Source organism: Saccostrea cucullata, unplaced genomic scaffold (assembly GCF_032062105.1).
Source record: "Saccostrea cucullata isolate Sc308-1 unplaced genomic scaffold, CSIRO_AGI_Scuc_v1 ctg12274, whole genome shotgun sequence".
Taxonomy (NCBI): Eukaryota; Metazoa; Mollusca; class Bivalvia; order Ostreida; family Ostreidae; genus Saccostrea; species Saccostrea cuccullata.
The window spans coordinates 1-16,280 of record NW_026921089.1 but is presented as its reverse complement, the minus strand read 5'-3'; the positions used below and the strand labels follow the sequence as shown (position 1 = coordinate 16,280).

Sequence of the window (16,280 nt, the reverse complement as noted above, 5' to 3'; positions counted from 1 at the left end):
TTTTCTAATAATAATAAACAACGCATTTCAACAAGGTCATGGTCTCCAGATGCATGAACAATTACATGTATATGCTCTGTTCTGATGCACACAATCAATAAATAACAAGTCCAAAATCTTGGATTTTTCTTTCCACACAGGTCTAAGTAGTGAATTTACTTATTTCATTCCTAATATATGATAATGGGACTACCCCCCCCCCCCCCCTTTGAGAAAAAAATAATTAACTCACATAACTACTGCTTCCTTTAGTGGAGAAAATACATTCCAACAAAATGTGCGTTTAATTATTATCCATCTTTTAGAACATATTTTGTACCTAATTAAAATTTTACAAGTTTATTTATTCTTTTGTAAATTATTATTTATTTGCTAGATCAACTTAATTTTCATGAGAATAAATCTTGTGATTGTGACTTTTGATTTGGGATGTTGGTGCATTGTTTTAGTTAGAATACCAGTAAAATACATATATAATCAATCAAAATGGTTGCATGTTTTCTGAAACACCTTGTATACATGTATACATATACAGCACCCGACCCATGGAACCTACAACTGAGTAACTTAAAAATGCTTTTAGTTTTCTTTGTCTTATGCATGTATTATATAAAAAAATCACAATAGCCGTATCAACCATGCATGCTGGGCTGATATGGATTTGCAGGGCTGATACAGATCATTATCCCGCTTCAGACCAATTCGAAGATTACTGATTGGATGAAAGCTAACTACATGGCGCCCTGAAATTTTCCGTATTACCTTGCCGTCAAGGAGTAATATGAAAAATCGAGTACGCGATTCCGTACTAAGTGTTGTCATTATGTACCCGTAAACGAAGTTTTGGAGGTTTATAGTTTTTGTCGTGTCTGTCTAGCTGTCTCTCTGTCCGTTTGTCTATTTGTCCACAAAAACTTTAACCATGCCCATAACTTTTGATTTATTGGAGCTCTGACTTTCATATTTCACAGGCGTATTCCTTGTGACAAATCCTTTCTTTAGGTACAACCAAATTTGACATTTTGACTTTGAGTTTTGACCAACTTTTACATGAAAATTTTAAACTTTTACTTTGGCCATATCTTTTGAACAGTAGATACCAGGACATTTACACTTCATATATGTATTCTTTGTTGAAAGATCTTTTATTGGATATAAAAACCTTGACCCTTTGACCTTGACCTTGTAGATTTCCGTACTTGTGAAAAAACTTTTACCTTGGCCATAACTTTTGAACGGTAAGCGATAGGGCTTTCATACTTCCTAAATGTAATCCTTGAGAGAAGGTCCTTCATTGGATATTAAGAACTTTGACCCTTTGACCTTGACCTTTGAGTTTGACCTACTTTAAAAAAACAAACCTTCACCATAACTTTTAATGCGTTTTGGCTAGTGCTTTCATACTTTACATATTTAGTCCTGGTGACAAGACCTTTCATTTGATAACAAGAACTTTGACCTTGGAGATTGACCTATTTTAAAACTATAACCTTGGCCATAACTTTTGAACGGTTTAGGCTAGGGCGTCCACAATTGGATACTAATTGCCTTCACCTTTTGACCTTCACCTAAGAGACTTGTATTTATTGAAAAAACTCTAACATTGGCCTACTTTCAAATTTCAATTGTTTTCCAGTGAGAATACCCTACTTTTGGTACCAATAAATTAAATTTAAGAAAAGTTTAATCTTTGCTATGTTGTTGTTACAGTATTAGATTTATTCAATTTATTTAATAAATCTATTATATTTCATGTTTTTAATTTGTACATAAATGTATTGATAAAGAATATATAAAGGTCACCCAGGTAGAACAGGTGGTACCTGTACTTAATTATTATTGCCTTGGGGTATGAAAGTTCTTGTCTTTGAATTGGTCTTTGGTCTGAAGTATACATGGTTTTCATTGGTTTGGAATTTGTAAGGTTGTGTTTTATTGGTTTACTTGTTTTTTCCCTCCAAAAGTTGTTTTGTTATGGTCATTCTTTGTCCAGTCTTTCAGTAGAATCAGAATCAGAATCAGAATCAGTTTACTCGTATTCGCTCAAACCATACAGTATGGTACATGAGGAACATAAAGTATATACAATGTCTATAAAGTCGTCAGAGGTACATTTAGTATAAATATACACACATATAAATAATTAATATAAATATATACGTAAATAAATGTTTTACAACTGCATGTAGAGAGGATGTACATATAGTACTCGTACATGTAATAATAAAGTATATACAAAAAGAAAATACCAGGAGGACAGCTAAGAAGGACAGACAGTCTCAAATATTTTTGAAATAAATGTACATAGTTTTTGTAAAGATTATATATTTGAATTGGCCATGAGTTCATAAAACTTGACAACATTTGGTCTGGTGCAGTAACTTTTGTGTAAATTTTTTTTTCTTATCTCTGAAAAAGCTGTACACTCTAAAATGTAGTGGTATTCATCGCCTATCTTTCCATTGTTACAAAGTAAACATACTCTTTCATTTAATTGGGTGCCACACCACCTCCCTGTTTCGACAGGTAGATGATGATTTGAGGTACGCATTTTCATCAATAGCTTTCTTTGTTTTGGGCGTAAATTTTTAATGTAGCTTTCAAATCCGAAATTGGTTTTAAAAATTCTGTAAATCTGGCCTTTGGAAGAACTATTTATGTCATTTGACCATTTTTGAATGAACTGGTCTTTTAAATTCTGATTTACGATAGCACTTAGCCATTTAGCATTGACAACACCTTGCTCATTCCATATAAATGAAAGTCCACAATTATTTAAAATTTTTTGAATACATTCAATCCATTGACATTTAATACCATCGTTACTTAATTGGTTATACATATACTTGTACACAATATTGACAATTTTATCTTCTGCACATGTAAACATCTTTGACCAGTAAGTAATCATTCTCGTAAAAACATTGATGTACAAAGGGAATCTTCCAGTTTCTCCGTAAATCATGTAATTTGGTGTAGAACTTTTCAAATCAAATATAGTTTTTAAGAATTTTAAATGGACACGTTCAATTATTTCCATATTTTCATAGCCCCATATCTCACATCCGTAGAGTAAGATGGGTGTGACTACTTTATCAAACAAGACAAGCTGACATTCGATCGGTAAATTAAATTGTCTAATTTTTCTTATCACCCCGTACATTGCTTTCTGTGCTTGCTCACAAAGATGTTTCTTCGCTTTACAGTATGAACCTGTTCTTGATAATACAATTCCTAGATATTTAAATTCTTTTACATTTTCAATATTTTGGGTATTGTAATAAAATTTCCTCTTTAACATTGCCCCTTTGGAGAAAACCAAGACTTTTGTCTTATCAACATTCACATTAAGTTTCCATTGAGTACAATAAGTATAGAATTCATTCAATGCCTTTTGTAAATCATCAGCAGATTCTGCCAAAATAACAGTGTCATCAGCATAAAATAAAATCAAAAGTTTTAAATGTAGTAATAATTCATCTTCAATTTCTTTACTAATAGTTTGTAATCCGACTATGTCCTTTTCTACCAAAAATTCTTCAAAATCGTTTATGTACAAAGAAAATAAAAAAGGTGACAGATTTTCGCCTTGTCTTACCCCGACATTACATTCAAAAAATCCCAAGGACATTCCATTTTGTTTCACTAAAGACTTAATTCCCATGTACATATTCCTTATATAATTGAAACATTTTCCGTTAATACCATTTCTGAATAGCTTATTCCACAAACCGTTTCTCCATACAGTATCAAATGCCTGTTTAAAATCAATAAATGCACAAAAAAGTTTCTTTTTTCTTTTCATAAGGATATCAGATAGAAATTGCAAAGTTAAAATATGGTCTAATGTTGAGTAATTTTTCCTAAAACCTGCTTGATTATTATTTAGAAGATTAACCTCGTTTGCATACATTTCTAGTCTATTCGCCAATATGCGGGTAAAAAGTTTGCTTAGGCAGCTTAGCAGAGATATAGGACGATAATTTTCAGGCTGGATTGGGTCGCCCTTATTCTTATATATCGGTCTAACAATACCAATTAACCATTCATCTGGAACGAAACCACTATCAAAAATTATATTAAAAAACTTCTTATACAATGGTAAAAACGTTGACAATGTTGTAGAAATATGTTCATTTAGAATGTTATCATACCCTGCGGCTTTACCATTCTTAAGTTTCTGAATAGCCGCTATTATTTCTTCTTCGACAATTTCACAATTAATAATACTGTCTACATGGTCTGAGTTATCATTTGTATCATCTAATCTAAAGTCATAATAGAGAGGGCCATATTTATAGATTTGCTTATTAATACTTTTGACATTTGACTAAGACGATATTTCTCTCTATCAAGGTAAGCTAATATTTATATACTAATTCTAATCTAATTTCTAATATTTGATTTAGCTGTAAAGTCTGTAATTTTGCCAAAGTTAATTCCATAGCACTTTCACGGTCAGAATCTGATTGAGAGATACAGTTTCTGAGTAACTGTTTTATTGATGCAGATAGTAGTTTTTATTTAAATAAATAATGTAGATATTTTTATGATAGGTTTACTTATGTAAACTGTGGTAATTTGTAGTTATATGATATGATCTGGACCATGTGAGCCATACTGAGTCAGACACTCTTTTGATTGGGAGAGGCTCAATCCCATAGATTGGTATGCTATTATTGTTTTATATATTTTATGATTATCCTAAAAGAGTAAAGTCTGTGTAGACGTTATTGAAACATATAGATCAATATTGTTGTATAAAGGTTTTATGATTTTTCAAAGAGTATGATATTGAAAGGGAGCATTATTCTATTTTATAATGTGTAATTCGTGCGAAGAGTTACCTCCCTTTATGCAGCGTATCTGTACCGCAAATTGTAGTAACTGTATTGATAGGGATATGTTAGAATATTTTATGCTATGTATTTATTATTTGTTATTATAATTTTCAGGGCATTTTCCTTATTTCCTATATTCCTATTATTCCCTATCATCTGTGTGTGAATAAATGGAGATGTTCGAAACTGAAACGGACTTATTGTTATATTATAACTAAGAAACCGTTACATTGTCATACGGGGGCGTCGTATTGTAAATAAAAATGGCGGCTATGAAATGGTTTGCGAAGGTAGTTTAATCACTTAAATTCTTGCTACAATATTTTGTGTTGATTGTTATTGGATTAAAACTTGATATTTTCATAATATGCACATAGATTTTTTTTATAATTTTTAATACTTAAGAAGGTCTTCAGCGGGATAAATTCGTAACACAGTCAGTAAGTGACCTAATATGGAGTCATATTAAAGGGTTTAATGAAAATATAAAAAGTTCTATTAAAATCTAATGAAAACTGTTGGAGGAGTAGCGTTGTAAAGGAATTTCACAGAAATTTCTATTTTAGTAACCATGACAACAACGGTCATCGAAATCAGAAACGAATGCACAAAATTATGTATCTTAGTGACGTCTACTTGTGTGCCGAGTTATATTGAAATCACACTAAAACTGTAGGAGGAGTTTTTTTTTTTTTTTTTTTTTTTTTTTAAATTTTTAATATTTTATTCAATAACATAGTAACAATAAATGTGGAGGTAATGCCTCCTCAGAGGCCCTCGCAAATATATCCTCACCTGGGGTGCCAGGAGCTCCCAGGATCGGATAGAAAAAAAGAATTGTACATATCAAAGATGATAATTATGTGGTTAAATACAGTTAGGTATAATAGAGTAAACAAAATATACATACATGACAGTTCACACTTTATGAGTACAAAAGAATTCATATTTCGTAATTGTTTTAAGTACATTAATTTTATATATATATATATCAAACTACAGCAATTTTACAAAAAAATATTCGTAGGGGGCACCAACGCATCAAGTCCAAAAAGTCCCCAAGTAGGAGGAGTTACTGTAGCATTTTAAAGGTATTTCACAAAAAATTCTATATTTTTAATAAACATGGCAACACCGTTCATCGAAATCAAAAACTGATGCACTAAATTTTGTATCTTAGTGAAGTCTACTTATATGCCAAGTTATCAATGCGACACTTGCAAGGAGGGACAAAAGACAAAAATGATCCTTATTCAATCTTTTAATTTCCCTTGTTAACCTTACCTTTTTTTACCATTGATATAAAACTGATTAGGGAATGAAATTTAATGAAGGAGAAAGATCAGAATTACATGCAGTAATTTGTTTTTGATGTTTGCATTTTTAGTTTACATGGATGTATTGCGACAAAGACGGGTACTCAAAAGTATTTTATTCTCACACTTTTCCCTCGATTGTATTCAAAAGAACTTGTCAGCTTTTTCAACACCTGTAATTAAATGAAATGCATAGAATAGAAATGTATATTCCTATTGAAAAAAATTGATCTGCAGCATGTATTATGTATTTCAGTATATTAAATTAATTCCATTTTAAAAATCAACAATTATGGAAGTTATTACAAATCAACACAATAGGCTTGAATAAAGATTTTCAAAGAAATATATCCGGCGAGATAAACGATACCCTAATTTGATATTAAGGATGTCTACATGTACATATATCTTATTAATGAACAATCAATAGCATTTATCTGTCTTATAGCTCTTTCTGTTTATGTAGCTATATACACACACAGTTTTGTCTATCCATGAACTAACCCAGAGGAGATGAGTTTTGTTGTCATAACTAAGGCTATGTGGTGTGTTTATTCCTTGCGCTTGTGTCAGTATGTGTGACAGAAAGTGACCATCTTTGTCAATCATATGTACTGTGTTGGAGTACAAATCACACACCAAGATGTTTGAAAGTGCGTCAGTACAGATTCCATGTGGATATAGTCGTGATTGAAATGGAGGTCCTGTGTAGGAGAAGAGATATCTCCCTCCAGCATCTGTCACCACTACACGACCTAAGTCAGACACAACAACATCTCCATTGCGGTTCTCTGTGATGTATATAGGTTTCCTGTACAGTTGCTGACCATCGTTGCCATGTTGTATTGTCTGTATGTGTTGTCCTGTGTTATCGTAACGGTTAACCTTGCCTGTCATTTTATAATATAACATCACCAGTAGATCTCCATTAAGTTGGGAGGAATAGATACAACGTGGCTCCCAGAGATCAATTCCTTTTATCAGTGAAGACTTTGTTCTATTATCTATAGAAACTTTGTAAATTTCATTATTACGGTTTATATATATTAGTTCACCGTTGTTGTTCACTGTGTGCGCTCCGTATATACTATACCATTTATAATTAGCTTTTAGTCCTCTACTTGTCAGCTGATGCAGAATGTCCCCTTTTGTGTTTATCAAGATTAACACAGTAAGATAAGTGTGCCTTACACTGACCCAGATCCGGTCTGAATTAAGACAAGAAATATGTGTTATATGACCAGAAGTTCTCAGTTTAAGTGATCTATGTAACCCAGGTATAGACATAAGTTTCAGATAGCCATCTATTACTTGTCTCTGTCCTCTCTCTATGATATTGGTTTCAGTCAGAAACTCAACCACATCCTCCTTGTTGATTTTCATAGTGAGGTAAGGCGAGGCGTTGTGTGTAATATATAGAGATTCTTTTATCTCTGGGACAAAGGTGTTTTTAAGGAAGAGGAGGAATTTCACCGCTCTGCTTGCTGCTTGTTCATATCTGTATTCATAGTTTGTTATGTTGGCAAGTGTTCTCCTACGTTGTTGTAATCTATGCTTACGTGTAACTAGGAGCCTTTTGACTTTAACATCACACATCACAGTATTAATCAGGTCTTTTAATGTCTGGGCTTTTGTTGACATCTTTTGTTGAACATAATTAATGTTGAAGATATTTGTTTGATCAGCTTTTAAATCAGTTTTAATGACTTCCAGGAGGAATAGGTTATTAGAGAGATTTTCACTTCTGATCTTTCGAAGGATTTCTCTATGTTGGTCGCGGTTTGTTTTATAAGCTATTCTAATGTTCAGTATTTTGTGTTGTTTGTGTTTTTCACACTTAGCACAGAAAGAAATTTTACAGGTACAACAGTACTTTTCATATATTCTGTCTGTATGTGCAAAACAGGTCTCTCGTTTTAGAATGTCATATTTCTCTCGGTAAATCACAACATCGTGGTATACGGTATCAAGGTCAATAACGTGTTTATCTTTACACTGTATACACAGTCCATGTTTACATGTATTACAGTAGAATTCTGTGTCCCCGTAGCACTGAAAACTTTGCCGTATCTTACACTGGGCGCTTGATCCCGAACCCATAAATTAGAAGATCACAATCACCTGGATGAAATGAAATTGGAGAAAATCAACTTTTGTCAAATATTAAAACGGAAGGCTTCTATAATGAGTGTGTCCTAATTAGAAAATGATTTCTTTCTGCTATTATTTGATCATTTGTCAGAATATTTTGTAACTATTCTTCTGGGGTATGGCCATGGCCCATGGCGCGTTAAATTCCTTTTCACCTCCTTTGACAAAATGAAAACACTCTCGTATTTTATGTCGGGGGAGTGTGAGGGTGTGTGTGTAAGTATGTGTGTTAAAATCCCTGTGTGTTAATGATTTGGAGAGTAAAAAAATTAAGAGATTTATTATATCAAAATAGATCCTTTAAATGATACAAAGCAAGGAAAGGGTATTTAAGGACCCTTGGAACAGTCACCTTTCCCTGTCGAGCTGTCTAAACATCCTCGAGTTATATGTACAGAGTATTCTGTATATATTCAATATGTAATCAAAACTTATATAAACCAATGCCGTAACAAATTGTAGGAAATATGTAAGAAAAAAAGTAATCTGTTGACATGAAATATCATACAGGTGACTCTGAAGTCATATTGATCAAACATGAATTTTTGTTAGAATTTTTATTTCCATTTTAACTTTGAACATATTAATTCCAACAAAATGGATAGCATCCACAATTCATACTTTGCTTAGTCCGTTACCAAAATGTTTTCAAAAAGTTAAAATATAAGAAATGAGATACCACAATTTGTTATTATTCTTTCTTGTCTTTGTTATTATTCTAGCTGACCAATGTATTGAGTTCAGATGTACTTGCTATAATTTTTCTTTAGTTATGTAAATCAACAGTGGATTCTAAATCTTTTTTCAAGAACTTGAAGATTATTTAAAGGGGCATAGACACAGTTTCAGTTATATTTTCAAATTTAATTTCTCCATTTCTACAAATATTTAACTAAGGTCTTTCTAATGATCATCAAAGATTTGAACGTCAGATATCGAGATACAAGACAAATTTAGAGCTCCAAATCTTTGTTATGTAAATAAGGTCCGTGTCATGTTTTTGTTTACATAGGTTAATATACTAATATATTTTCGTTCAAAGTAGATAATTTCAATAAAAAAGTTAATTTTAAATGCGATTCAACAATTTCTATTGATTTGCTGAATTTCATAAAATTTAATATGATATTTTCTATATGTAAACAAAAACAAGGCACGAGACTTGTTTACATTATGAAAAACTTAAAATTCTGTATCTCGTTTGTTAATCATTAAATGATGTTCAAATTTCTTCTAATCGTTAGATGAGGCCACAGGTAGGAATAGTAAAAATTAAAATTGGGTTAAAAAATTCAGTGGAAACTGTGTCCATGCCTCTTTAAAATAAAGAAATCAAAGATCGAAATATTAGGCACATGAATAATATCCCTGGGATCATTAAACATCATAAAACGTTAAAAAAAACTCTCTTTAGTATACGAAACAGATTTAAATTTTTTACAAGGCATTTTGATTTTGCTAATGATACCCATTATATGTTGTTTTTAATATTTGACTTAAAATTATCATGCTTGTTTTGCCACCCTAACAAAAAGTATACTTTCACTTAATCAATATTATAATTTTGATTTAATTACATATTCATTAATTTTTATTTGAGTAGGTCATGAAGTAATAAATATTTCCAACCTACCAGATATCAAATTATTGATTGTCATAAACATGGACTTTCGTCTTTCAATGGTACAAGTATATGCTCCAGCGAGATCATCCTCGGCTCTCATCATACCTCCGATCAGAACTCCACCGATGTCTCACGAACTCAACAATATCATTTTTGTTGAGTTTGCGAGACATCAGAGGAGTTCCGATTGATCATACCCAGAAGCCTCATGATAAAACCCGTTATTAAATCTACATGTATATCAAGTCTAATCCTTAGAAAATATTGAAAATTTATGACCAGAACACAATTCATGACAACGGATAACCCTGGGTGACAAACTTTTTTTTAATTTATCTAAAAAAAAAATTCTTGACTCAGCTTTGACCGCTTTCCCTTTAGCCGACTATGATTTTTATATCGCATATCCACAATTGGATGACTGAAGAAATGAAAGAGATTTAATAATCAGTGAACATATATGGTATTAATTTCTTTATGATAACATATCCCACAAATATTTCAATATCCAAACGTAAAAAATGGATTAAAATGCATGGTTTTTCAACTGGTTATGTCTTTAAGTGCGATTTCTTTAATACACAAAATAAAAGTAAACATTTAAATGTAGCAGAGAACGAAATACCTCATAAGCGTGACTTGGTCAATGTCAAACTCTCTGATGTAGTCCTAGTTCGAGAGGACCTCACAAAATGAATATTATATATCCAGCCACAGGTTCTGAAATATAGTTTTTGTCCAATGTTTTACATAGCAAACGTGGTTCAAGAATACTGCTGTTTTTAGAACTTTTTTAGGTTCACAGTGTCATATGACTGATATCAAGTGTAAAGAGGAGTAAAATTTGATTAAGCTGTTATCAGGCACTCTAAATCTTAATATATGTAACTTATCAAAGATCTTTATATAATAAACATATGTCTAGTATTTAAGTTCAATGTTTTATTCGAGTTGGCAGGTATTGTCCACAGTGGTATACACAACAGTGGGGCAGCCGGCAAACTGGCATACCCCCAATATCAACAGTAATCTGTGCCCTCCTGACTGGAAAAGTAGCACGATGGGTTGACCTCATTCGTGCTACGGACACATTTCAGCACAAATTATCTTTTAATTACATTATTTTGCTTTAAATTTACATTGTATAAGATATAATTTTCAAAGTCAACATCACATATACTGTATATCAACATCAACCAGAAAAATTCAACAAAATTTATGCCGGTTAAATTGAAGGTGACGATTTCCCCAAATGGGCACCTTATAGGTGCCCACCGCCACCTGGTGGGAGTAGGCAATTTCAATTTAACCTCCCACCATGGACCCCATTCCTACTCAAAACTGTTAGCAACCCATCCATCGTGAACATCACTCTTTCTCTCTCTTATTTCCAACCAAATGTAGATCTATGCTGCATTAATATAATTTTGGTTTCCCTACAAATTAATCGTGCCTAACGCCCCCTTCCCTGAATATATATCTTTCCAATTAAGTTATTTTCCTTGGGTCTCTATTTTAATTGTTAATATCCAGTTATATTACTGAGTCATCAAGAAAGAACTAACTGGTCTAATGTAAGAAAATTATATAATAGAAAATACGTTTATCTTGATTTACACCCACCTCCTTTTTAATTCTTTTTTATTCATTTGAATTTTATTTCTTATCTATTTATTTGTTTTTTAAAAAAATGTAAAATACTTCCAGCAGAGATTACAAACAAGATGAATGAGACTTATATACTTATTAACCCTCCCCCTTTCTCTTTCAGCATAATTATGTTGTTCTTGTATTGTTGATAATAATTTTAAAATGTTCACATTTTCAATTTATAAACTGCAGAACATGTTTTGTGATATTTGGTAATGTATTTTGCCAGTTCTGAAAGAATGAGGTTACATGTATACATGTATATTTGAAACCAAGCTCATCCAAGGACAATTTAAAATTAAGTAAATCTTGTTTATACTGATTGCATTTTTTTAAAATTCAATTTAAAGACATCTTCAAATGATGACCGTTCACTGTAGTTCAGTCAGTAGAGCAGATGCTCCGTGATTTGAATGTCTTGAGTTCAAATCTGGAATCTTGGCTGTGTCTTACCTAAGTCCAAAAAGGGGTAGCAACTGTTCCTTCGCCATGCACAAGCACTTGAACTGACAGTTGCAGATTCTTTTTTTATTTTGAAAACTTTCAAACCGATGTCCCTTATCACTATTAAGATCACTGATTGCTCAATTCCCCTAGGTTCCGAGTAAAGATCAAAATTTGAATTCGTTCACTGGTAAATATTGAACGTCTTCACATTAGTGAAATTTTCAAATGCACAATCAATCAATCAATATTCACAGGCTGAACCTGTGTCATTAATTGAATGGCAAATTCCTCCTGTACATTTATATGTGTTACATGATCAATAAAAAAAGGCTTATGGTGAGTGTGACGTTACTCGTCAACAGGAGATTCTAACTCTTCTCGGGCACCTGATCTCACATTTTAATCTTTCCAGAGGTCTTGTTTATGTTCTTTTCTGAAATTCTTATTTCTTATTTAATTTGATTTGCTTGTTTTCCTTTTTGATGATAGAATTGATAACTAATAACAATTCTTTTGAGATAATGAATGTTTTTTTTTTTTTACTTTTAATATTTAAATCTTATATTTATTTGATAAGCATTAACTGAAATCAGCTTTCCTTGGCTTTGTATTTGATTAGAGTAACTTTTGTAAAAAAGATACTACAATCCATTTCCACTTTCTTTATCTTAAGTCCTTAAAATATATATAAAATCAATTTATTATTTTATTGTAAAAATTAAATGGGGTAAAAGAAAATTATTGGAAAATTAACAGATTACAATAAACTAAATGAATAAAAAATTATTAACAAAGCAAACCACTAGACAGAAAAAACAATTATGTGAAGATGGAGGAAAAAGAGGTCAATAAATCAGTATAAAATATCTTGTTGGCCTTAATCACCATTGAAAACTTTATGTACATGAGGCGTATTATTAAAGAAACAGAATGTACAAATTCTCGTTAAGTAGGATTTAATCTTTATCAGAAGAATTAGACATTTGTCAGAAAAAATGTTTTCAGATCAAGTTCACAGTCCCACAAACCCCACACATATTTTGCGTGGATACACATAAAAAAATCTACTTTATTTTATGCCAAACTTTATCTCATCCAATCGAAAACTGTCGTTTAATGCGCATTCTTTTATTGCTAGTAAACTATATCCATAGGCTTTACACTTTGTAACTTTCTTTTAGAAATGTGAGTGTAACGAAATTAAATTTATCAAGCAATAAAAATCAGGATCAGAACAAAGACCTCTAAAGCATCATGTGTGGGGACAGGTGCCAAATAAGGTGCCCTGACGACCGGCCACGCCCACTGCTTGCTCCTAAACGGAAAAAAAAACTTTAGATATTTCAGCATGTAATGGCTGGAAAATGTCAGGCAGCATTCAGCATTCTGTAAAATTGTTTCTGCTGATAAGTTCATAATATATGGACCATAGAACTTGCGAAATGATGACTTTGCACTTTTGTTTGGCTGATTTTTTGTCAAAACTTTATGTTGTTTTATAAATTCTGCGTATTGAGCAAGCTCTTCAGCATTGAATTTTCAATGTTTAATCATTTGTTTCCTAATTTATGTTCTTGTACTTAAGTATTTTTTTTCTTCTGTAGGATTGAAAATATCATTCATACTTTTATATTTATATAGCCGAGCCTCAATAACCCGAACATTATTTCAAGGATGATCAATCCTGAGCCTTTGAGCAGATTTGGGGTAGGACCTTTATTTTTCAAGTTCCGCATAATTTTTAATATATTCTTCATTTAATTCCGCAATTCTCAGGCTTATATTTGGTAACGCAACATACATAAGACGTTACATGTATGTGGCGTCAAAGTGCAGACGCTCCAAATGTGGTTAGACGAGCTTGATCAAAATTATTACTGAATAAGTATCTGTAACGGTTGCTTTTTTTTTACTTGAAATGATTTGCTACCCTCTCGTTAAATAACTCATTTTTTCACACTGTGGCCATTTTATTTCTTACTTACACTATACTAAAATATAACGAGCAACAAAACGCTTTAGTTATTGAAACATTTTAGGAACGGAACAACACTGCTGCATATAAATAAATTATTACTGTATGGCAAATAAACGTATTAATGTCAAGATCTCGTAAAGGATAGATATCACAGACGTATCTAAAATATATCACATAAAAAGCATGTCCAGTGCAGTGTTTGATCTTTACGAGCGCTTCTTCACAAAGAACTCTTCAGTCATGGGCTTAATGGATTCATCTGTTTTCTGGTACTGGGTCTTTCCTTAATACCTGTAGTATTTCTCCTAAATTCACGGAAGGCTACATGCATGATTCTTTTTCATCCTCCATGTCAAGAGTTTCTTGAGATTGGTAAGCTTAAGGAAGTAGATTCTTCTCCCATACATCTGAATCATTTTCTGTAGGAACACACCGTCAAGGCTGCTATCAAAAGTCATTGGTGATTCCCTTAGCAGTCTCGTAAATTGAATCAGTGATATGAGATATCATTGTCATTTTGGGTTAGGAAATCCGACAAGCTTTAAGCTCTTCTGGATGGTGGAGTCTTTTGTATCCTACCTTGCTCTTTATATCCAATAGTTGGCATCAAGAATTTCCTTGCATAGTCTGTGATATGTTGGGTCTCGTCAATTTTGGTTTCTAGGAGCTTCATCAGTATTTCAGAAGGTTATATCAAAGTCTATCCAAACGAATTAGGACTCTTTTAAAATCCAAAGGACACATGACACAGATCTCGACCTAAAGGTCAGTTTATGCAGTTACGTGCAATTAAATTTAGGTTAAGATTTTCGATATGTACTTAGGCCTATGAAAAACCTAGGCCATTAAGAACATACCTCTGGCCAGCTACAATAAATAACGAACTGGAGACATTAGATTTTATGATATAGTGGATATATACATAACAAACTGGATATATACTTAACAATTTGCATACATACATAACAAGCTGAATACATAAATAACAAAATGGATGCATACTGTAAAACCGGATTCATTCATAAAAAAGAAGATACTTACAAAATAAACCTGTTTCAATCAAAACAAACTGGAAACATACATAAAAAACTGGATACTTGCAAAACTAACTGGATACAAACATAACAAACTGTATACATATTGCTCAAGATTGTAAGATTCAACCAAATTAACGTTTACGTGCATTGATTATAAGTGAACACAAGAAAACTCGGAAATCAACAATGTATAATTATTGCCAATCATTTTTGTGCATGCATTTACTTACATGTAACATTAATTATGAGATAAAGACGATAAAGCCGATAACAGGTATATGTATATCTGATTTATCTATATGTTTTGGATTGTTTTCGCAGCTAGGTTAATACCGCCCATAGGAAAGAAGCCTTAAAATATTTCCGAAAAAATAAATATAATGTTGATATTTTTTTTATTAGCATGAGTTTTGATTTAATGGGAACTATACTAATACATATATATACATACATACCTATGTATGGGGTCTCAACCAAGTTCAGCCAACGCGACTTGACGTACATCAGCTGTTTGTCATGTTTAAAATTAGAAAAAAATATGTATGGATACAAAGATCGTAAAAGTTCAACGATATACAGATAATTTATCGCTATGAAATTGATTGTGTTTTCTTGAAGACAAATTTCTTAACCCGAAAAGTGCTGGGAGCAACTTCTAAATGCCCGGGAATATTTAAGATTTAGCTGCCTTTTGATAAACTATGTGCATTTACACTTTACGCATTGAAGAGATGTAAAACTACGGAAAAACTCAACTGCGCACAACTTGCTCCTAGCACTTTAAAAAATAGCAGGAACAATAGCTTCGTGTGTATAAAATATAATTTATAATCAAGCGGATGTCGTTGAATTTTTGAGATTTTTGAGGGGTTGTACATGTGATTGTAGTACGTTTCTGTATAAAAGTGCATGACTGTGGCTTTATAAGAGACCTAATAGTTACCAATTAAAGAAGACTGTGAACTATTGATAAATGCATTCAAAAATATGAACCAATTATAGTCAGAACACGCTTATTTAGATTTAATTTTCATATTTTCAGTTTAGCTAAGAGCTTTATCTGCTTCTCAAGTACACCGAGAATCTGCGTGTCAAACTAGACTATGACGTCATATCTGTTAGTACAGCGAGATCAAGTTGGCTTTGATTTTACATTCGAATAGTGTTGTAATGACAAGATAAATTACACTTTGATAAATATTTACAATTATCATGACAAATCAAAGTATGTAAGAG

At 32.0% G+C, this 16,280-nt stretch overlaps 1 protein-coding gene across 1 annotated transcript; it reads right to left on the bottom strand.

Annotated features, from left to right (window-relative positions):
• Positions 1-6,580: 6,580 nt before the first annotated feature.
• On the bottom strand, positions 6,581-7,798 carry LOC134259147 (uncharacterized). The gene has a single exon (XM_062741748.1). It carries the CDS (start codon positions 7,796-7,798, stop codon positions 6,581-6,583), a length of 1,218 nt encoding a protein of 405 aa, XP_062597732.1.
• Positions 7,799-16,280: the final 8,482 nt, after the last annotated feature.